General features: G+C 58.1%; 1 protein-coding gene across 9 annotated transcripts in view; it reads left to right on the top strand.

Moving 5' to 3' along the window:
• KCNJ12 (potassium inwardly rectifying channel subfamily J member 12) overlaps window positions 1–21,069 on the top strand; it is a 47,970-nt gene extending 26,901 nt beyond the window's left edge. For 3 of the 9 annotated variants that reach the window (XM_035299294.3, XM_078372347.1, XM_035299291.3), the window contains 2 exons: window positions 9,646–9,767; window positions 16,516–21,069. In XM_035299294.3, the coding sequence (XP_035155185.2) occupies window positions 16,572–17,873 (1,302 nt within the window). In that variant the 5' untranslated portion in view covers window positions 9,646–9,767; window positions 16,516–16,571 and the 3' untranslated portion in view covers window positions 17,874–21,069. Of the gene's footprint in view, window positions 1–3,322; window positions 3,550–9,645; window positions 9,768–13,499; window positions 13,785–16,057; window positions 16,215–16,515 lie in introns of all 9 variants that reach the window. The other 6 variants (XM_078372349.1, XM_035299295.3, XM_078372348.1 and 3 more) reach the window with 5 other exon arrangements.
• The last annotated feature ends 238 nt before the right edge of the window (window positions 21,070–21,307 follow it).

The following is a 21,307-nucleotide window of genomic DNA, read 5'->3' as shown; positions in this document are numbered from 1 at the left end:
TGTGCTGCCCGTATTGTGTAATGTGTGGTTTGCTGGACCTGTTCTGGGCACTGTGCACAGACGAACGTCTGCTGGGCCAGGGAGGCAGTATGATTAGGCCCATTCCAAAGATGTGGAAACTGAGACCAGGATGAATCCATAAAGTTGTGCCTTAGGGGTGGAGGAGGGACAGGAGCTGGGATCCACCCTACGAAGCAAGAATTTGTGCTCCCCCACAGGAGGCTGGAGGTGGCAGGGGACACATTCATCTTCAGCCCCCATGGAGCACAGCTCGCACCCCCACCCCTCACCTGCTTCTAGCCCTGCACCCCAGAGCCTGGGTGTATGCGCCCTTTCCAGGACACCTGACCTCCATATGCTGCACGACCATGTGGCCCTGGGGCTCTGGATTCCCTCTCTGAGCCTGTTTCTCCCTCTTCAGGCAAGGAGAGTCCCTGGCCGTGTCTCTTGGGGTTGTCAAGAGATGCACAAAGTAGGTCTTTTTTTCCTGCTCGTTTCTTCCTGCTCCAGGCATGAGAAAGCATTCCCTGGCCATCTTAGCAGCCACCCACCTGCTTTCTGAGCAGACATTGCTGGTCACACCTCTGCTCTGGGACAAATGTCCCGCTAGATCCCCGCTCAGAGAAAGACCATAGGTCCAGGTGGACTCAGCACAGCAGGAGTCAAACAGGAGCCAGGCACCAGGGCCCCACAGCCCCTGCCTCCTCACAGCACCAATTAGCTGCCACCAGAGGGATGGGAGAGAGGCAGGCAAGAGCCACATAGTCAGGGAAGGCCTTCTGGAGGAGGTGGTCCAAGCCAGGCCTGGAGAGGCTAGAGACACCAGGGCCAATGTGCGTCGTCAAGTCCCAGGTCTTTGTTGCCACAGCCTGGAAGCCCTGAATTTCTGTCCCAGACCTGCCATGGACTGGCTGCATGTCTCTGGACATGGCACTCACCCTCTCCGAGCCCCAGTTTCTTGCCTCTATCAAAAGAAATCGGTGTGAATGGAAGTGGCGTGTGTCACAGTGACGGGTGTTCCTGACGCATAGCAGTTGCGCAGTCCCAGTTTACTGGGGTTGGAAAGCGTGTGTGGCAGTAAGAGGGCTGTGCAAGGCGGTGTGGGGTCAGAATGGCCTCTGCAGGGCCCTGCTCGCCACCATCTAGCTGTGGGGTGCCTGAGTCTCTTCGCTGTGAAATCAGGCCATGTAGAGCCACCTGCCACCCAGGACTAAGGGCGTGCAGGAAAATGTGCAGCTATTGCTGTCCAGACCCTTTCCTGTCTGTGGCCGTGAAGGGCTCCCCATGCCGCTGGGTGGGCTGCACGTGCGGAGGCGACCTGGGAGTGGGCAGCAAGCTCCTGGCCTCTGAGAAGCCTGCTGCCACCCCGTCCCCTCTCAGAGCTCATTTCCCTGCTCCTCCCTCCTCTCTTGTCACACCCTGCCCTGTGTCCGGGGCCCAGGGTCCTGCTCCTCTTCCAGCCCTGCTGCCCCCCAGCCAGCCTCGAGTCCCTCTTCTGGCTGGTCACACCGCCCTGCCTGCAGCCGGCATCTCCTGCGCTGCTCCGGTTTCCCCTGGAATGTCTGTCTCCCGCCATGTGTGAGGAGCCGGTGTGAGGAGCTGGGCGCAGGGCTGACCACCCTCTTCGTGGTGTACCTTGCACAGAGCCTGGAACAGGTTTGGTGCTCAGGGAAGACTTGTTTGCGTAATGAACGGGGACTGAATGAGTGGCTGGGTGGGTGGGCGAGGGGCCAGGCGTTTCCTGGCCAGGTGCTCAGCCCTTCTGCCTCCTCTGATCCAGCGTGCTGGGGATGCCTTTGACATCCTCTTTCTCAGAATAACACGTTTGAATGCAAGAGAGAACCCGTGTGGGGCTGCAGAGGATACCAGAAGTGAGTGTTGCAATACTTACCAAAACGTTATTTTAGAACGTGTGATCTAGTAATTAGCATGCCTGTGAGTGCCTTAACTAGGGAGACCTGGTGGCAGCCATCCTACCGACTTCTTGGGAGCCGGGAGGAGAGCCGAGCAGCTCCAGCCGTCTGCATTGCTGTAGGGCCTGGGGGAGCTCGGGCTCTGTGTGTCTGGCATACATTTCACAGAGAGGTTGAAGATGGGGAAGTTGATGATTTTCCCCCCATCAGGGTCACAGAGCCCTGGTGTCTGTCCTTGGGCCCTGTGGCAGGACCTCCGGGACCCTGCTTCACTGTCTTGGGGACTGCAAAGTCTCCTGGGGCAGCCTTCCTGGGGATCTGAGGACCAAGGCAGGCACCCTGACCACGACCTGAGCTTTAGTTTCCCAGCCGTGGTGGGGGAGAGGAGGTCAGGGGTCAGCTACACCCCCAGGCCCCCACGCCTGGCTGTTGTGGGTGAAATGGCCAAGCCAGTCATTGTGAGTCCTCTAGCAAGGTCATAGAGCAGGGAGGCTCCCCCATCACCCCCCAGGCTCAGCTGGAAGCCTCCTGCTGGCATTTCCTGCTGGCAAGCTCAGAGGCAGGGGTCAGAGAGTGACAGCCCTGCTTCCTCCCTGCAGGGGCCACCCTGCTGTGAGCAGTTAGTAAGGGAGGAAGGTGGAGCCGCCCTGTTCCCAAGCCATGGGGGCCTCTCATTTGACACATGGGGAAACTGAGGCCCAGAGGGGACAGGGACAGGGGCAGTCTCATGGTGAGCTGAAGCTGGAGTGGTTTGGGTGGGCTACAGTGCTGCCTGCTGTCTTGTGATGCAGACTTTAAGGGCTCTAGAGCCCTGGGCCACAGGGACAGAATCCTACTTCCCAATCCCTTAGCTTCCCCAGGAACCTGGTCCTGTGCTCAACGCAGTCAGACCTGTGTTTTACCCTCAGGGGACCCCTGGCCTGGTGGAGAGACTCAGACAGACAGACTGCACCCAGCGTGGTCTGGTCCAGGACAGAGGGAAGCATAGGAGATGGGGCTTGGAAAGGGGTGTTGAAGGGTGCATAGGAGTTTGAGGGAGAATGGGAAGGGAGAGCCTTGGGTAGTGTCTGGTGAATGGCAAGGCAAGGGGTGGGAAGCCTTTCCTCTGACTACTGTCGATGAAGAGGAGGCCTGGGCGCTCTGGTCTGCCCAGTCCGCTGTGCCTCCTCGAGTTCCATCCCCACCCCCCCACCCCCCCCACCCCCGCCCCAGCCTCAAGGCCTTTGTGGCTGCACTTCCCCCTTCCAGGAGTACCCTCTTCCCTCAGTCTCTTCTCCCCAGCTCTTGATCAGATGTCACCTCCTCAGCATCTTCCCTGACCTCTGGAATAGTCTCCACCCGTCTCTGGATTTACTCGTTTTTTTTCCCCAGCATGTTTTCTTTTTTTTTTGGTCTGTCTTGCCCAGCAGCATGTGGCCCCCAAGCACGATGTCAGCGCATAGCAGAGGCTGGGCAGACGCTGCTGATGGAGTGAGCCGATGCTGAGCATGACTCCGGCGGCAGAGCCAAGCCACGGCACGCTCGTGGATCTGAGCTGTAAATGGGGCCTGGGACAGAGCGATCAGCATTCTGGAAAAAGCCTACCCTCTTTTCCTGGACTCCACATCTCCGAGTTCAGCCTCCTGCCCATGCTAAGGTGAACCCCGGAACCCTTAGAGTCTGTCAGGCCCTCCCAGGGAATCTTCTGCACCTGAAATAAGGCCAGATTGGCAAAGTAGGGAACCAAAAAAAGGGAAGCTGAGAACACAACCCTCATGTGCTCTCCCACAGAGAGCAGTCGGTTACGGGCGGCTGAGGCCCTAATCCTGGCTGGCCCTTTGTGAAGAAATAAATGCAGCCCCCAAGCTGGGACCTTCCTTGCTAGGAGCAAGGCAGCCCTGGAGGGCTCACTGGGGGCCTGGTGGCTGGAGTACAGAGGGACTGAGGCAGGGCACCTGCTAGGTCCTGCTCTTGGTCAGACTGGTGACCTTGGGCATGGCTCCTCTCTGTACCTCATTTCTTCCTCTCAGAGAAGCTTGGGCCACTCCACCTGGGACTTCTCCGATGCAGTGAGCAGAAACCAGGTACTGGGTCCTAGGGGCTCAAGAAGCATTCTAGGAGTACTTACAGAGGAGCAAGGGACTTGGAGAAATCTTGGAAGGCTTCATGGAGGAGGCATCCTTTGAGCCTGATGGATGCATTGTGTTCTGAGAGGCAGAGAAAGGCATTCCATGGTGAGGGGCCAGCTCAGGCTGAGGCTCGAGGTGTGGGACATTCCAGAGTCATTGGGAGCCCAACCCTAGTTTTCTGCTTGTTCCGACTGTGTCCTTTTTTTCTTATTGTTTTATAAGAACTCTTTATATATTAAGCACATGGATCCTTTTAATAACAAACACTTATTTATCTTTTATTTCACTTATGGGTTTTGACGACATCATACGTATTTGTATGTCGGCAAATGTTCCAGCCTTTCCTTTGGTGGTCTTTCTGGTCCCAGGCTGCCTCTTGTGTTCTTACCTTGGGTCCTTGCTCTCCTGTGCACATGCTGGCTGCTCAGTACATGTATGAGACTCAAATTAAGTGGAAGCTGGAAAATTTACAGCTGTGTGAAAACCAGGAGCCATGTGCCTTTGCTGACTTGTGCCTCCCTCTGGGGTTCCTGCCCATCATTCCTTTTTTGCCTGGAGTGGGGTCCAGCTGAGGCCCTAAAGCGGTCTGTGACTCTCTTCAGGGTGAGGCAGGGGCTCATAGCTGTGTTGAGGGGGAGGGTGGGGACAGGGAGTTCCCAGCTGGCCAGTCTCCATGTATTCACTCATGGAAACCCCATCGCAAACCCATGAGACAGGAGCTGTGATTAGTTCCATTTTACAGGTGAGAAGACTGCAATTCAGAGAGGTCATGTGGCTTACCCAAGGCCACACAGGAAGCGATGGAGACAGGATTTGAATTCAGGCCTTGTTGCCCCAGAACTCTTCCAGTTTCAAGCTCTCTTATGGCCCTTGGGCTCCCCATTGCCTTTGGGATCTTCAGGCTTGTTAATATGACATCCGAGGCCTCCTGGGGCCTCTGTTTCTTCATCTGCCAAGGTGCTGCCTTGGCCTCTGGACCTGCACATGCTCCCCTGCCCTGATATGATGGCAAGGCTGTGCCCCTCTCTTCACACCTTCCCCGCAAACCCCAATGGTTTAGAACCTGGAATGGAGGGCTGGCAGGGCTTCTGTGGAGCTGCCGGGTCAGTCCCTGGTTTGCAGTCAGGGTGGGCCTTGCCTAAGGCCTGGTGCCTGGGGAGTGAAGCTGGAATCTGCACCCAGACTGCCGGACTCTGGTGCTCCCCGCGACGTCCCGGGGTGACCCAAGCTGCTCTTGGCTGTGTCACTGTGCTACAGTTGGTCAGCTGGTCACAGGGAGGATTATCTCCCCTCCTGCTCGCTGCCTCCTGCTGGCAGATACTCCTCTGGGAAGCACCCCTCCCGCCACTGGGTTATACACCTCCCCTGGGCTCCCCAGGGCCCAGTGAGTTGTGACTGCTGACTTCTCACCGTCTGCCCTGCAAGGTAGGGTTCCCCATGAAGGAAGGTGCCCAGTGCTTCCCCTTCAAGTCCTTGGTGCCCAGCAAGGACTTGAAGAGGGAGACCTAGAGAGGGGCAGAGCCCTGCCCCAGGTCACACAGCAAGGTGGGGAAGAACCAGGAGCTCCAGGAGGGCCCCAAGATCCTCCAGGTCCCCCCTTCCTGGGACTTAATAGAACCCAGGGAAGGGGCAGTGTCTGCCACGGTCACCCCAGCAGAGGGCACTGCTGGAGGGCCTCTGTTCTCTGCTTCTCCCAGGGGCCTGGGGCCAAGGACACCCTCTCTCCCTCCTCCTCCCACCCTCTCTGAAGGGTGTTCTCAAGATAAAAATACCGTCAGAAACATCCACAGCTCTTCGGTGTGAGTGCTGTCCACCCTGCAGGCCAGAACCTTCTGACCTGGCCTCACCTTGGACTCGAGGGTGGACGTCCACCTTTTCTGGCCACTTGGCGCAGCCTCTTCTTGGGGTTGACATGTCTAGCCCCATTTCCACGCCACAGAATGTGAGGGGCCCACGGGGTCAGGGTCATTCCAGGTTCCTGCAGTCTCCCCTTTCTGAGCGCCCTCTGTGGGCCACGCCTGGAACAGCGAGGCTGGCCCTGCCCTGGGAGCTGATGTGTCTTGTGGTTCCTTGCGGGCCACGGGGCTTCTGAGGACATCCGGTAGCCACAGGGAGCCTCGGGCACAGCCAGCTTTCTGTCCTGTTGGCAAGCCTGTTTCTGCTGTCGTGCCCAAGTGGCGTCAGGAACGCCTGTCTCAGTGAGTGCCAGCAGGACCTGCACTGCTGTGCCACCTCTGCAGGCAAACACCAAGGCCAGGGCGGGGTTCACCCTCACGACAGTCTCCTGAGGTGTGTGGGGTCTCCTTGTTTTGCAGATGGGTGTCTCAGGCCTCAGTGGGCTGGGCGGCTGCCAGGCCCCTCCAGGGAGGGTGACAGCTGCCACCTCTCAGAGACTTGCTGGTGCCAGGCCCAGTGCCCAGCCTGCACCTTCATCACCAGCTTCTGTTTCATGGCTCATCGTCTGGGAGGCCTGGCAGGTGTCGCCAGCCTTGTGTTTCATGGGAAGCTGAGCCTCAGGAAGGGGAAGGGCCTTGCCCTGTCCCGTGGGTGGTTTCAGCCCCAGCCTCAGCCCAGGCCCTGCCCTCCCCTGCGGGAGGCTGTGGGCCAGCCTGGCCTGTTGGCCCTCAGTCCTGGTCATGGGGAAGCACTGCCCCCGCATCCCACCTCCCCATCCAGGATTGTGACCGTGACCATGGGAAGCATTTGTGGGACTTGGCGGGGTGAGCTCACATGGCGGCTGCCGTGGCCCCTGCAGGTGGTGGGAGCTCTGGCCAGGGCATCTGGAAGGCTGGCTCCTGTTTGCAGAGTCCTGCCTCAGCCTGTGACTTCGGGCAAGTTGCTTCTCTGCTCCATATCTCAGTACCCCGTGTGTAAAGTGGAGCTAATTTGGTCTTCCTCCTAGATAAGAACATATCCAGCTGGTTTTGTGGTCTGGGAATGCCCCTTCCAGGTAGTAGGGAGTGAGAGACGAGGTTGGGAGAGCCTAGGGCAGGCCAGGTGACCAGCAGGACATGGGGAGACGCTGCTGCCTACGCTTCTGGCCCCCACCCCTGCTTGGCTTCCCATGGCTCCATGGCAATATCCCACCTCCACTGCTCAGAGTTCCAGCTCCAGGTGACTGGGTCAGGTGACTTAGTCTCTCTCAGCCTCAGTTTCCCTGTCTGTCTAGAGGGGAGAATCGTCCCTCTTCCAAGGCAGGGCTGTGAGCATTGGGAAGATTAGCCAGCTGCTGAGCATGCAGGGTCCAGCACAGTGTGGGCCCACTCAGGGAAGGGCATGGACCCAAGTCCCTGCTCTGGAGGTTCCCAGCTGTGTGACGTTGGCTTGTGACGGAACCTCTCTGAACCTCTGTGTCCCCATCAGTTTTGAGAGTGGAATGGCAGAGAGTGCAGACCTGTGGCATCTGCTTTCAGAATGAGGGATGGGGAAAAAGGGGCTGGGGACCAGGGGACTTGGAGAGTGAAGAGGGACAGAAAGGCTACTAGAGACCAGGTCATCCCCTTTCAGAGCAAGCTGAGAGAGGGGAAGTGACTCACTCAAGGTCACACAGCTTATGAGGAGCAGAGCTGGGATTTGAATCCAGGTCTGTGTGCCTCTAAACCTCTGTCACCTGTCCCAGGAGCCGATGAGGTACAGGTGACTCACCCAGTTTCCTTAATCCCAGCCAGAAAAACCAGTGTGACAATCCTGCCTTGGCTATAACCTTGGAAAGGGCAGACCCCATGAATTCCCTAGCTGGGAGGTGGGGAGGCCAGAAGCATGTCAGGTGACTCACCTCTGGAGATCCCCAGAGCCCCTTCCCACCACATTCTCCTCTGATTCTCATGGCACACTGGACAGGAAGGCAGGGGGCCCTTTCGACAGGTGGGGAAATTGCATCTTGGGGATTGCAGGGACCAGGTAGGAGGTGTGTGTGCCCAAGGCAAGTCTCTGGCAAATTACTGATGTTTGCCCATCCATGTAGTTAGCCATGCACCCACCTGCTCATCCATCTAGTCATGTATCCCACTTGCCCAAACACCATATCCACCCATCTGCCCACTCATCACCCATCCTCACACCCATCCACCCATCTGTCCACCCATCCACTCATCTACCCACCCATCACCCATCCAGCCATCCATTCATCCATCCATCCATCCATCCATCCATCCATCCATCCATCCATCTATTCATCCACCCATCCACCCATTCACCCATTAATCCATACATATACCCACCCACCCATCCATCCATCCATCCATCCATCCACCCACCCACCCATCTATCTCTCTATTCATTCATTTCTCCACTCACCCATACACTCATCTGCCCACCCATTCACCCATCCATCCATCTACCCACCCATTCACCCACCCATCCACTCACCCATCCATTCACCCATTTATCCATCCACACACCCAAGCATTCACCCATCTATCTTTCCATCCACCCATCCATTCCTCTATCCATTCATTTCTCTACCGACCCATACACTCATCCACCCATCCACTCATCCAATTATTCAGTCACCCATCCATCACCCAAAATCTATCCATCCATCCACCCATCACCCATTCATGCATTAATCCATACATCCACCCACTCACCCATCTACCCAGCCATCCATCCCTCTATCCATTCATTTCTCCACCCACTCATCCACTCATTTACTCACCCATCCATCCACTCAATCATCCATCCATCCATCCCATTCATCTATCCATCCACCCACCCACCCATTACCCATTCATCCACCTGTCTACCCACTGATCATCCATCCATCCATCCATCTCATCTATCTACCCATCCATCCACCCACCATTACCCATTCATCCACCCATCTACTCACCGATTACCCATCTATCCATCCATCCATCCATCCCTCCATCCTTCCATTCCTTCATCTACTTATCCACTCAATCACCCACCCATCTACCCTTCATTCATCAATCCATCTATCCATCCAGCCATCTACCTTCACACTTATCCATCCGTCTGTTCCTTGTTCCTCCATCCATCCCTCCCTCCCTTTATCCATCCATCCTTCTGTCCATTCATCCACTCATCCATTCACCCATTCACCCACTCATTCATTCTCTCATCCATCCAGACATCCACCCTCACACCCAACCACTCATTCACACATCCATCCATCCACCCACCCATTCATTCATCCACCCACCCAGTTATTCACAACTGACTCCAGGGTTGGTGTTGGGAAACCTCTGCAGGTGGTGGCTAGAAGTACAGGCTGAGGACCTGAATTCCCTTGTGATCATAGGAGAATTACCACATTACCCACTTCTCTGGAATAGTCCCAACCTTGTGGGATTGTGAGGATCATGTGAGATGATGAATAAAACGCCTGCTCTAGTGTCTGGCATACTATAGGCACTCACTGATTGTCAGCTGTTATTTTTCTCTGACACCCCATCTTGTTCTGCCCTTCTCTGGTTCTGGATGGTTTCTATGCTGTGAAGGTGTGGTGTCTCAAAGGTGCAGGCCAGAGGCCCCTCTACCTCCTGTGGGGCCCTGGGGAAGTGAGCAGAAATGTGTGTTCATGTGGTTACGTCTTACTTGTGAGCTCCTCTGAGAAGAGCAGCACTGCCTGCAGTAACTTGGCTTTACTCTGTTAACTTTAGGGTGTTCTAGTGACTGGATCCACTCCAGCTGGTGCCTGGAAAATGGCAGCCACTGCTAACTCAGCCTTGAAAACAGTACCTTGCCCACTCAGCACTATTACGTAGAAGATAGAACTCAAGAGGTAAGAGAGAAGTCACTGAGGTGCTCCTGTGCATCTAGGCATTCCTTCCACCGGACTTTCATCTGCACACCCTTCGCCCCTCCAGCCACCATGCCATCCATTCATCACCCATTCCCCACCCATTCATCTGCTCAGCCTTCCGTCCACCCTCCCATGCCTCCATCCTCCACCTGTCCCCTCACCCATACCATCTGTTCATCCACTCCCCCACCCATTCATCTGCTCAGGCCTCCATCCACCCACCCTTCCACCTGCTGAGCCAGTCCTTCTATCTGGTCACCCCTGTTGTCCACCCACCCATCCGTCAACCCGATTTATCCACCCATCTGCCCAGCCACCCACCTGTTGATTCAGTCACCCTTCCACCCATCTCCTCATCCATCCCATTCAGCTGCTTAGTCTTTCACCCTTCATCTGGTTAGGGAGCATTTCCTGGGTGCTCCTCTTTACCAGGACCTGCATCAGCCTCTCTGGATCTCTGAGCTTAGTCAGAGGTGGCGCCTGGGCAAGATCAACTCTCATACAAGATGAGAAGTAGCTTCTGGCCTGAACAGGAAAAGCCCAGTGACACAGGATCGTAAAGAGTTTCATGGAGGAGGAAGGGGAGGAGGAGAAGGGGGAAGAAGGGGAGGAGGAAGGGAGGGAGGAGAAGGGAGAGGAGGTGGAAGGGGAGGAGAGGGAAGGGGAAGAAGAGAGGAGAAGGGGGAGGAGGAGACTTGGTGTTGTGGGCATCCGGGAAGGGGGGGCGAGGGTTCAGGAGCCTTTGATGTGGGGAGGCCGCCGGAGACCCTGTGAGGAAGGCCCAGGAGACAGAGCTTCCAGTGCAAGTGGTTTCCTGGGAAGAGATCCCAGGAAGTCAGGAAATGAGGTGAGAAAGAGAAGGAAGTAATAAAGGGAGTGCCATTGATACAGTTACTGCTGGGGCACTGGCACCCACTCCGGCTGGGGAGGCCAGGGAGGCGGTGCCCACTCTTGGCCACCCCTCCCAGGGGCAGCTTTCTGGGGCCCAGTCACCTGCTCCCATCAGTCACTGATCAAAAGCTGTCCTGGCAGCATCAGCTCCCCAGCCTGCCCTCTGAGTGGCAGAGCGTGCCCATGGCCAGAGAGAGTTTCTGGGCAGGAAGACACTGCGATTCGTGTAGGAATTGAGACAGGTGGGCCTGAGGCAGTAAGGGCCTGGGATATGAGTGCGGCACCCACCACCCAATGCCCGGCACACAGGGACACGCTGCTGCGTCTCTCCTCAGGCCTAGTCTGCATTTGGCATGGGCAGTTGGCATGGCATTGGACCGAGATGTTTGTGGGCCATGGATGAGCTTGGTGGGCAGAGGCCAGCTGAGCCTCTGGTGGGGAAGTTTGGCCTGGAAAGGGGATGGGCACAAAAGGTCATCTTTCCAGATTATGAGACCTAGGAATGCTGACCCCCACTCACCCCCTCCACACCAGCCTGGGCTCTCCCCAGTCAGCCAAGCTCCCTGACTGCCACCAGGGTGCCCAGCACATCCTTGCCTCCCACTCCTGGCTCTGGCATTGCCCCCCAGGAGTGCATCTCCTGGCTGCCTATGCCCAGCTTGGCCTTGATGTGGTCCCACACCCTGGGCAGGGCCTGGCCCTGCTTCTCAAGCCCTATGTGTTGGAGCAAGGGCACTGGCCCACAGCCTCAGTCTCCCCATCTGCAAAGGAAGGGCTGGGCTTTCCTGGCCCCCGTGCTGCATCTGATGAATGCTGACTGGATTAAGATCCCTGTGGCTGAGGAGTGGTGCTTGGCTGGGTAAGGCTGGGGCAGGTGCCTTGGGCGGTGGGAGTGGAGGGCAGGGGGCTGGGGGTGGGACGCGCACCAGTCTTCCCTGCACTGAGTGATCGAGAAGGGGTCATCCAATGGTGCAGCTTGATCATGACATAGAGTGCCCCATCTCCAAATGAGGGTGAATGGCTGTGGGTTGGAGTGCCAGTGAGGGCTCTTGAACCTGAGCTTCAGAGCGCTGGTTTGTGGCAGTCTCCGTCTCATCACCACCTGGATTGCAGGGGCTTGGGACCAAAAGGATTGCAGTGCCACTCACACAGTCAGGCCTCGAGTCTTGGGGTTGTGGGGCACTGGCTTTGCCCTCACAGCCCAGCTTGGAAGCTTCACTCCTGAAAGGTTGTGTGACCCTCACAGTGACTCAATCTTCTGAGCTTCCGTTTGCTCATCTGGAAAATGGGCATGATAGTCACAGTGTGATGGCAGGGATGAAATGAATCAGTTTATTAAAGCTCTTAGAAGAACACCTGGCAGGTAGTTAGCACTTGACAGATACTGAGCGCCGTATCTGGAGGTACCCCAGCTAGCTGGACGGTCTCTGCGTGGCGCGTGGGGGCCGTTGGCGCCTCCCACTCTGAGTCCCTGTGTCTTAGCCTGGGTGATGCAGGCCCCTGCACTCTTCCTTCCTGTCGGTGCTTTCGTGGTGTCTGGGAATGTGGGTCCAGGCCTTGCCCTGGACTCCTCCCGGATGTCACCGAAACCTGAGAAGCCCAGGGCCTCAGGGCAGTGGGCATGGGGGGTCCAGCTTTATCCGGAAGCACCTCCCAGTGACTCCTGGACCCCACCCTTAGGTCATGTGGCAGCTGCCATCTGGTGTCCTCTCTAAAAGCTCCCAGCCCAGGCCCTGGTCTGTTCTTCAGGTGGCCTGGTCGCCGGGAGGCTGCGTCTGTAGGCACTGTGGCCAGCAGGAAGGCAGGCTAGCAAGGCGGCTGGGCTGGGACCAGCTGTGCCATCTCCGGTGTCTGCTGGGTCTGTGCTGTCACCCCACTGCCTGCTCTCTGCCTGCTGGGCTTGATTTACCGCCACTTGGTGTTGAAACCGCCTTGTCTAGCTCAGGTAGTATACCCCAGCGCTCCCCTCCCATTCACCTCCGGGCAACCCTGGGCCCCGGCGGGCCAACCTGGGCGTCTTCGGAAGACAGTCCTAATTTTAGTAGTGAGCACCTCATTCTGGCCCTTGAATTGCTTTGTGGCCGGGGACAAGTCTCTTTTTCTCTTTTGGACTTGGTTTTCCTGTCTGTGAAATGGGGAGCTGGCCTCTGCTAAGGCCTCTTCCAGCAAAACAAATTCTCTGAGATTTCATGTCTTGTCCGATTTCACTGTATGCACCCCATTGAGCAGGAGCCAGAAAGGCCTGTTCGTCCCTGGTGGAGGATATTGTCCCATGTTTCTTAAGTTGCATCCTTAAAGGACACATGGTTGCATAATTTCTTGCCACGCCTGTGTTTATGCAGGAGTGTTTTTGGGACATTGTTTTGCTTGTGGTGCTGGGGTTTCTATGCCGGGGTCCCCTTTGGGTCTGTCTTTGTGGTGCTGTATTCACCAAGTGCCCAGTGAGGAGGTTCCCGGCGCCCCAGGGAGGGGCTCTCTCTCTCACACACATGCACGCACAGCAGAGTAGGGCCATGAGAGGCTCAGGACTGACACTCTAGGCTCCAATTCTGTCTCTTCCTGGGACAGGTGACTTTGAGAAATTAAGGAGTGGGGTGTGAACTTGACCTTGTTGATGAACGTCAACAGAAGTCAGGGTTTCCAAGCCTGTATGACAGCGTCTGGGCAGGTCTTGGGTGCCCAGCCCTGGTATAGATGCCAGGAGCCGTGGCAGCACCCTCACCAGCCCGGTAGCTGGCCAGTTGCGAGGCCGCCAGCTGCTTGGACCATGTGCGGAACAAGCTCTTTGGCCTTTGATTCTTGTGATTCTGTTCCTTGCAGGCCTCGAGCTGCTTGGAGCACGGGCTGGAGCAGCCATGACCCGCTGGACATCCCTCCAGGCCCCAGGGCCACACAAATCCAGCCCCTGCCAGCTGGTGGCCTCACGACGGCGTCTGAGTGCCCCGGCCCTGGCTGCTTCCCTCTGGAGGGTCCAGGAATCTGGGGCTGAGCCCCCTTCCCAGCACAGCCTCACGGGTGCTCCCTACCGTCGGCTCCCTACTTCCTGGCCCAGGCAGAAGCAGTGCCCGCCATTCCAGCCCTGGGTCCCAGCTCCTCAGAATCATGGTGAGGTGGTCGGCTGCAGTGGAGTTGGGGGAGGACGGCAGTGAGGAAAGGCGTCCCCTGCAGAGTGTGGGGGCCAATGGTGGGAGACTGCACTAGAGGTGGTTTAAATCTCAGCTCTCTTGCTTCATGGCTGTGTGGCCTGGGGGGAGTCACTTAACCTCTCTGAACCTGGATGGTGGCTGCACCTCTGGGTTGTTGAGAGGATGAACTGAAAGCAGCTGCTAATGGGTCTGCCCCACGAGTCGCCCGGGACCCTGCCTGCTCTCCCTGGGTCTCTCTCAGACTGCAGTTGCTGAGTGTTGCTTGGACAGCTGGCTCGGGGCCCAGTGACCAGGGCAGCCCCTGGGAGTGTTCCATAGCCTGGCTGGGCAGGCGTCTCCACCTTCACCGTCGCTCGGGTGTTTGGAGTAGAGGTCAGAGACCACGTGTGCTCCAAGCCCAGAATATCGTGGATGTGGCCAGAAGCTGGGCCACACAGACGGGGGCTGAATCCTGGCATTGCTGCCTCCTGCCCAGGGGAATGGGGCACGTCCACTCCAGCTCCTGAGCCTCCGGGTCCTTGTTTGTAAAGCAGGGTGGCCCACCCCTCCCTGGAGGGCCTGAGGGCTGCAGACGGCTGTGTGCACTGCCCAGCCCACAGTGGTCCCAGCCCCCCAGGACCTTCTCTTGGGGCCTCAGTGTTTTTGTAACTGACTAATGTGGTTGCAGGTATGCCAGGGACAAAGCTCTGTGTAGCTCTGAGGTCATAGTGTGACAGGACTGGGACTTGGGGTGCAGGGTCCCCATGAGTGGGGAGGGGTGGGCCTGTCCATCTCCTCAGTGTGGCGCTGATGCTGGAAGGCCCAGGTCTCCCTGCTTCCAGCCTAGCCCAGCCGAGGCAGGCTGTCATCCAGATGTGGCTGCGGGCCAGGTGGTGCCATAGCCGCACGCTTGCAGATTCCCTGGCCTGGCATCAACAGACCTTCGTGGGGCCTGTAGTGGGGGCAGTGCAGCCTGTGTGTCCTGGGGGTGGGCACGTTGGCGGCTGAGAGTCGGCTTTGTTCTGGCTGGCATGGGCGCCCTGTTGTGGGGCCTGCATTGGGTGGCCCTGTGTGCATGAGTGTGCGGTAGGCTGGCCCCTGGCACTGCCTGCAGTGAGCTGGGAACGGGTGACACCCCTGAGTGCTGTCCAGGTGCCCGGTGATGGTCTCACAATCTTCCTTAGAGACGCAGGAGGCAGGGGCTGTGGAGGGCCCTCGGCTGAGGTCAGCCAGGGAGACACCCACATTTGGGTGCCAGATCTTGCCCTCCTTGGCACTGCCGGTGACCAAGAGACTGCAAGCATGGCATGTGGGTAGACACTGCGGGGTGGGGCGTGTGGGTGTTTTACAAACAAGGACCCAGCTTGAGGTGTTCAAAGTGGGTGGTGACAGGGGTGACAGGCCGTGTTCTAGGCCCTGGGAGGGAAAACAGGAAGCAAAATAGAAAACCTGCTGCCGTTGAGGAATGGGGTCTCAAGGTGGGATGGTTGTAATGTAACCCACTACATTATTGTTATTGCTGCCACCATTGTGCCCTCAGAAAGGACAGTGCTGCGGATACAGTGAAGATGGGAAAGGGCAGTGCTGCGGATACAGTGAGGATGGGAAAGGGCGGTGCCGTGGTTACAGTGGGGATGGGAAGGGGCGGTGCCGCGGTTACAGTGGGGATGGGAAAGGGCGGTGCTACGGATACAGGGGTGATGGGAAGGGGCAGTGCTGTGGATACAGGGGGGATGGGAAGGGGCAGTGCTGTGGATACAGTGGGGATGGGAAGGGGCAGTGCTGTGGATACAGTGGGGATGGGAAAGGGCGGTGCTACGGATACAGGGGTGATGGGAAGGGGCAGTGCTGTGGATACAGCGGGGATGGGAAGGGGCAGTTCTGTGGATACAGTGGGGATGGGAAAGGGCGGTGCTACGGATACAGGGGTGATGGGAAGGGGCAGTGCTGTGGATACAGTGGGGATGGGAAGGGGCAGTGCTGTGGATACAGGGGGGATGGGAAAGGGCAGTGCTGTGGATACAGGGGTGATGGGAAAGGGCAGTGCTGTGGATATAGCGGATGAGGGTGTCTTCCTGGGGCACAGGGAAGCCTCTGGTCCCAAGGTGGTAAGGTAGGGGCAGGATATCTGCGGGGAGGGTGTCCAGGATGAGTTTGAGGGACAGTCTAGGGCCAGGGGCTGGGGCAGGAAGGGGAGTCTGTTGGAGGAGCCTGGGAGGTGAGGTTCAAGGGGTCAGGGGCTTCCCTGTGCAGGTCCTGTGTGTCCCAGGGAGACTCGCATTGAGCAGGGGAGGGACAGGCACCGACTCAGCTTCCACAGGCTCTCCGAGGCTGCCATGGAGACTGGGGGGCCACAGGCCGAGGCAGAGAGGCTGGCAAGGTGTCACCCGAACTGGCTGGGCAGGCACTGGTAAGATTCAGGCCTTGAGGGTGGGAGAAAGGGTGGATCCTAAACAGACTCTGAAGGCAGAGCCCTCTGTGTGGGAGTAAGGTGTGGAGCTGAGGGTTTTGGCTGGAGCTGCTGGGGTGACAGAGAGGGTGGCCACTTGTGCCGAGAGGGGAGAGTGGGGAGTTGGCTTACGCAACACCAGAACATGATTGTGGGTCAGTCAGGGTGGAAGCGTCCTCCCGTCACGTCTGGGGGCCCTGGGATGGGGATGGAGCAGCCCAGAGACACCAGCCAGCCAGATATGCTCTCCTCTCTGTTGCAGGAGCTGTCCTGCCTGGAGCCAGCCTGGGGGCAAGCCAGGGCCCCCGAGACCCCGGGATGACTGCGGCCAGCCGGGCCAACCCCTACAGCATTGTGTCATCAGAGGAGGACGGGCTGCACCTGGTCACCATGTCAGGCGCCAATGGCTTTGGCAACGGCAAGGTGCACACGCGGCGGAGGTGCCGGAACCGCTTCGTCAAGAAGAACGGCCAGTGCAACATAGAGTTCGCCAACATGGACGAGAAGTCACAGCGCTACCTGGCCGACATGTTCACCACCTGTGTGGACATCCGCTGGCGCTACATGCTGCTCATCTTCTCGCTGGCCTTCCTCGCCTCCTGGCTGCTGTTTGGCATTATCTTCTGGGTCATCGCCGTGGCCCACGGTGACCTGGAGCCGGCTGAGGGCCGTGGCCGCACGCCCTGTGTGATGCAGGTGCATGGCTTCATGGCGGCCTTCCTCTTCTCCATCGAGACGCAGACCACCATCGGGTACGGGCTGCGCTGTGTGACGGAGGAGTGCCCAGTGGCCGTCTTCATGGTGGTGGCCCAGTCCATCGTGGGCTGCATCATCGACTCCTTCATGATCGGCGCCATCATGGCCAAGATGGCGAGGCCCAAGAAGCGGGCACAGACGCTGCTGTTCAGCCACAATGCTGTGGTGGCCCTGCGCGATGGCAAGCTCTGCCTCATGTGGCGCGTGGGCAACCTGCGCAAGAGCCACATCGTGGAGGCCCACGTGCGGGCGCAGCTCATCAAGCCGCGGGTGACTGAGGAGGGCGAGTACATCCCACTGGACCAGATCGACATCGATGTGGGCTTCGACAAGGGCCTGGACCGCATCTTTCTGGTGTCACCCATCACCATCCTGCACGAGATTGATGAGGCCAGCCCGCTGTTTGGCATCAGCCGGCAGGACCTGGAGACTGACGACTTTGAGATCGTGGTCATCCTGGAGGGCATGGTGGAGGCCACAGCCATGACCACCCAGGCCCGAAGCTCCTATCTGGCCAATGAGATCCTGTGGGGCCACCGCTTTGAGCCTGTGCTCTTCGAGGAGAAGAACCAGTACAAGATCGACTACTCGCACTTCCACAAGACCTATGAGGTGCCCTCCACCCCCCGCTGCAGCGCTAAGGATCTGGTGGAGAACAAGTTCCTGCTGCCCAGCGCCAACTCCTTCTGCTACGAGAATGAGCTGGCCTTCCTGAGCCGTGACGAGGAGGAGGAGGCGGACGGAGACCAGGAGGGCCGAAGCCGGGAGGGCCTCAGCCCCCAGGCCAGGCATGACTTTGACAGACTCCAGGCTGGTGGCGGGGCCCTGGAGCAGCGGCCCTACAGACGGGAGTCAGAGATCTGAGCCAGTCTTGGCCGAAGTGCAGCATCTACCCCCTGCCGGGGAGAGGCCCCACCGTCCCTCAGGGGCCCTGGGTTTGAGCAGAACGGGACGGTGCCCTGGGTTGCAGACTCAGTAGCGTTTTAGTCGTTTTATGTTTCTTTGCAACAGCCTCAGGAGGTTGGCCGGAGAGGGGGCAGCCAGAGCAGCAGTCCCCGGCCTCAGAGGCTATCACAGGCTCAGGGCAAAGAAGTGGCCTCCTGGGGGGGCCACGCCTCAGGGGCCAGGGTTTCTGCCTGAAGATGGAGATGCCATCTGCGGAGAGGCAGCTCAGCTTGATGGTGGGCCCAGCCTCTGCTGTCCAAGGCTGGCCGGCTGCGGTGCTCCTTGCTGGTTTTTAACTTGGGGAGAAACACCGAGTTTCAGTTTTCTTGACCTTAGCTTGGGTGAGACGGTTTACAAAAAAAAAAAAAAAAAAAAAAATTACCATGCGATTGAAAAAAATTTTTTTAATTCATAGGGGGCGAAAAGGACACTTAGAATTCCATGGGTCGGCCAGGATGCAGCTGGCTGGAGGCTCCAGAGGGTTCCCCGAGGTGGGACCGGCCTCTCCCCGTGTGTGTGGGCACTGCAGCTCCCGGACGTGCAGGGTGCTCAGGGACCGCACTTCGTGGAGATCACCAGCCTGCTAGGCTCAGTTTGTGATAGAAAAATCAAGACCATGTTAACGATCTTAATAAAAGCCTTCTACTCTCGTTGGGGTGTTGGGTGGGGCTGGGAAGAAACTGGTTTGAGCTTTTAGAGTTTGACTTTGTACCTTAGAGATGTGTCTCAGGGCCAGCATGGGACCTGCTGTCGAGGGTTCCTCTCCCCACCCCCGATTTTTCTGTTTCGCTTCTCTCTCCATTTCTGCCCAGGCCTTCCCACCTTCCACAGCGAGGGGGAGGGGCCATTAGGAGCCATAGGTCAGGATGGCTCCTTGGGAAGGGAAGTTGGGATCCCAGGCTAGGAGGAAGCCGGCAGCCCGTTCCCACTGGGCCCACAGTGAGTCGTGCCTTAGAGACTCCGGGTTGTCCTGTTCTTACTGGGCTCTCTCATCTACCCCTGACCCTGTCCCACTCCGCCCCCCACTTCCATACCTCCACTGCTGCCGTTCCCGCCAGCCCCTCTGTCTGCCTTGTGAAGGTGGCAGGGGCCAGACCTGCCTGACCTAGGACCATATCCTGTCCCTCCCTCACCTGGGACAGCACAGCGGAGTCCAGGTGGGGCACAGCCAGATCCTGGTCAGCGTTGAATGGCAGAGGAAAGATCTTAGGAAAGGAGAGGAATTGTCACCTCCTCCCGCCCACTGAGATGACCGGGGAGCACCACGCTCATTCAAAGCTGCGTCAGAAACCGGCCTAGGAACAGAATTCCGGCTGAGGCTTCTGGGGCCACTCCTCCACCGCCCTCCCCCAGGTGGAGGCACTGTGGCACCCTCATCAGGAAGAGGTTTGGGGTTCCCTTGTTGTCACTGGCCACTGGCTCTGCCATTTGTTCTTGGCAGCTCATCAGGGCGGGTCTGGGATGGACCCAGGCCCTTCCCAGGGCTGTGGGGAAACCTGCTCTCCACTAGCCAGGCCTCTCCAGGAGCCGGTGAGCAGACAGCCCGTGTCTCCTGCTCCAACTCTGCCCCTGAGACAGCTCAGAGTCAGAAGGCACCAGGGATTCTCTGGCCCAAGTGAGGAAGCTGAGGCAGAGAACAGTGAAGGGGTCATGCAGTGAGCAGTGGGGTGTGGGAGGCAGAGAAGGCCTGGGGGGCCTGGGGTGGTGGCGTCTGCCTCTTCCCTTCGCCTCCTCACATCCTTCCTGGCAGCTGAAGACTCAACCCTGAGGACTCGGGCCATGGAAGTCAAGACACCTGATCCCTGAACCCTGGGTGGGCCTGACTCAGCCTCCTGCCCAGGCTTCAACCCCACCTTCATTTCTGACATAGAAGATTCAGCCGAGGCAGCTCTTTCCTCTCGGGGTCACCCAGGGGTGCCTCAGCTGGTTCCTGCTCCCAGGCCTGGCCCCAAAGCCTGAGGGGCTTTCTCAGCCTTAGCCCTGGGTGCTGGGGTGAAGTCGGCAGGGGAGAGCCTGGTTCTCACTTCCGCCTGCCTGATGGCCATGCCGAAGGACAGTGGTGACCCTGGTCACTTGGTACTGGTATAGGGGCCTGTGTCCTTCCAGGGCCGGTGAGCCAGCTTTCTACTCTCCCGACCCAGACCTGAGTCGGGTGGCCCCTGGCCCTCTCCAAGGTCTGTGCCCTTGCTGCCTGGCCCCCACCCAGCAGGAGAGCCGCCTAGCACCTCATCTCCCACAGTCAGGCAGATGCTTGATTCTCCTGTCCTCTTTCTTCCTTCCCCTGTATTTATTTATTTACTTATTTATGGCTTGTGCTAAAGACCAAAATAGTCTCCCTCTTTAGTGCACTTGAAGCGGGAGGGCGGATGGGAGGAGCCAGGAGCGAGGGAGACTTGTCCCCTGGCGAGTGTGTGTGTGGAAGCGTGTGCCTGTGTGAGCCTGGGGGCATACGTGGCGGGGGCATACGTGGCTGGCGCACACGTGCACACTCAGCTCTTCATGCGTATGACTGGGTCAGTCATACAGGTGCGTGATCTCTCCGTGTGTGTGTGTGTGTGTGCACGTGGTTATGTGTCTACCCACTGGTGTGTCTGTGTGCAAGTTTCCTACAAGGGGGACTCTGAGGCTGGGCACCCACCTGTCAGGTTGGGCACTGGCCACAGACACTGGCACAGTTGAACCCCCCGGTCCCCGACCCTCTGCCCTGATTACGCACATCTGTGCCTGAGTAGAGCTCATTTTCCCAGATGAGGTACCTAGAGGTGAGCGCATGCATCCGGCTCATGTGTAGGTGGCTCTGTGTTCGCCCGTGTGAGCCCATGTACCTGAGTGTGTGTGTGCAGCCCGTGCTTGCTGCTCAGAGCACGGTGGCTGCCCCCTGAGCCTCTACTGGTGCTGTGCTGCCCGGTCCCCGCCCAGAGGGTCCTGGGGGGCAGGGAGGAGCCACCGTTAGGAGGCCCCTGTACAGGGTGTCTGCCCTGCGTGAGGTCATAGAATGTCAAATTATTTTAAATGGTGAAACCGGAGAATTTTCATGTTATTTTCAATACATAGCAGTATCTAAAGATGTAGGCGATGAGACTAGACCACATTAAATGCATTTTGATCTCTTTGAGGTCCCGTGTCAAGATGTGTTGTCTGAAGGTCCCCTGCATGGCTCCGCAGCGTGCTGGTCATCCGCCGTCTTCCTCAGCCTCTGCCTTGGTGGGGGGCTTCCTGGGGCTTCCTCATGGGTAAGGGTGGGGCACAGTGGCAGCTGTTGGGAGAAACAGAACGCAGCCTCCTGGAAGCTCCCAGTGGTCTCCAGCAAGCACGTGTGGCTTCTTCCCATGACGTCACCCCTCCCAGTGGTG

This window comes from Callithrix jacchus, chromosome 5 (genome assembly GCF_049354715.1).
Source record: "Callithrix jacchus isolate 240 chromosome 5, calJac240_pri, whole genome shotgun sequence".
Classification (NCBI taxonomy): Eukaryota; Metazoa; Chordata; class Mammalia; order Primates; family Cebidae; genus Callithrix; species Callithrix jacchus.
Note: the sequence above shows the minus strand (reverse complement) of the source record. Positions and strands in the feature narration are given on the sequence as shown.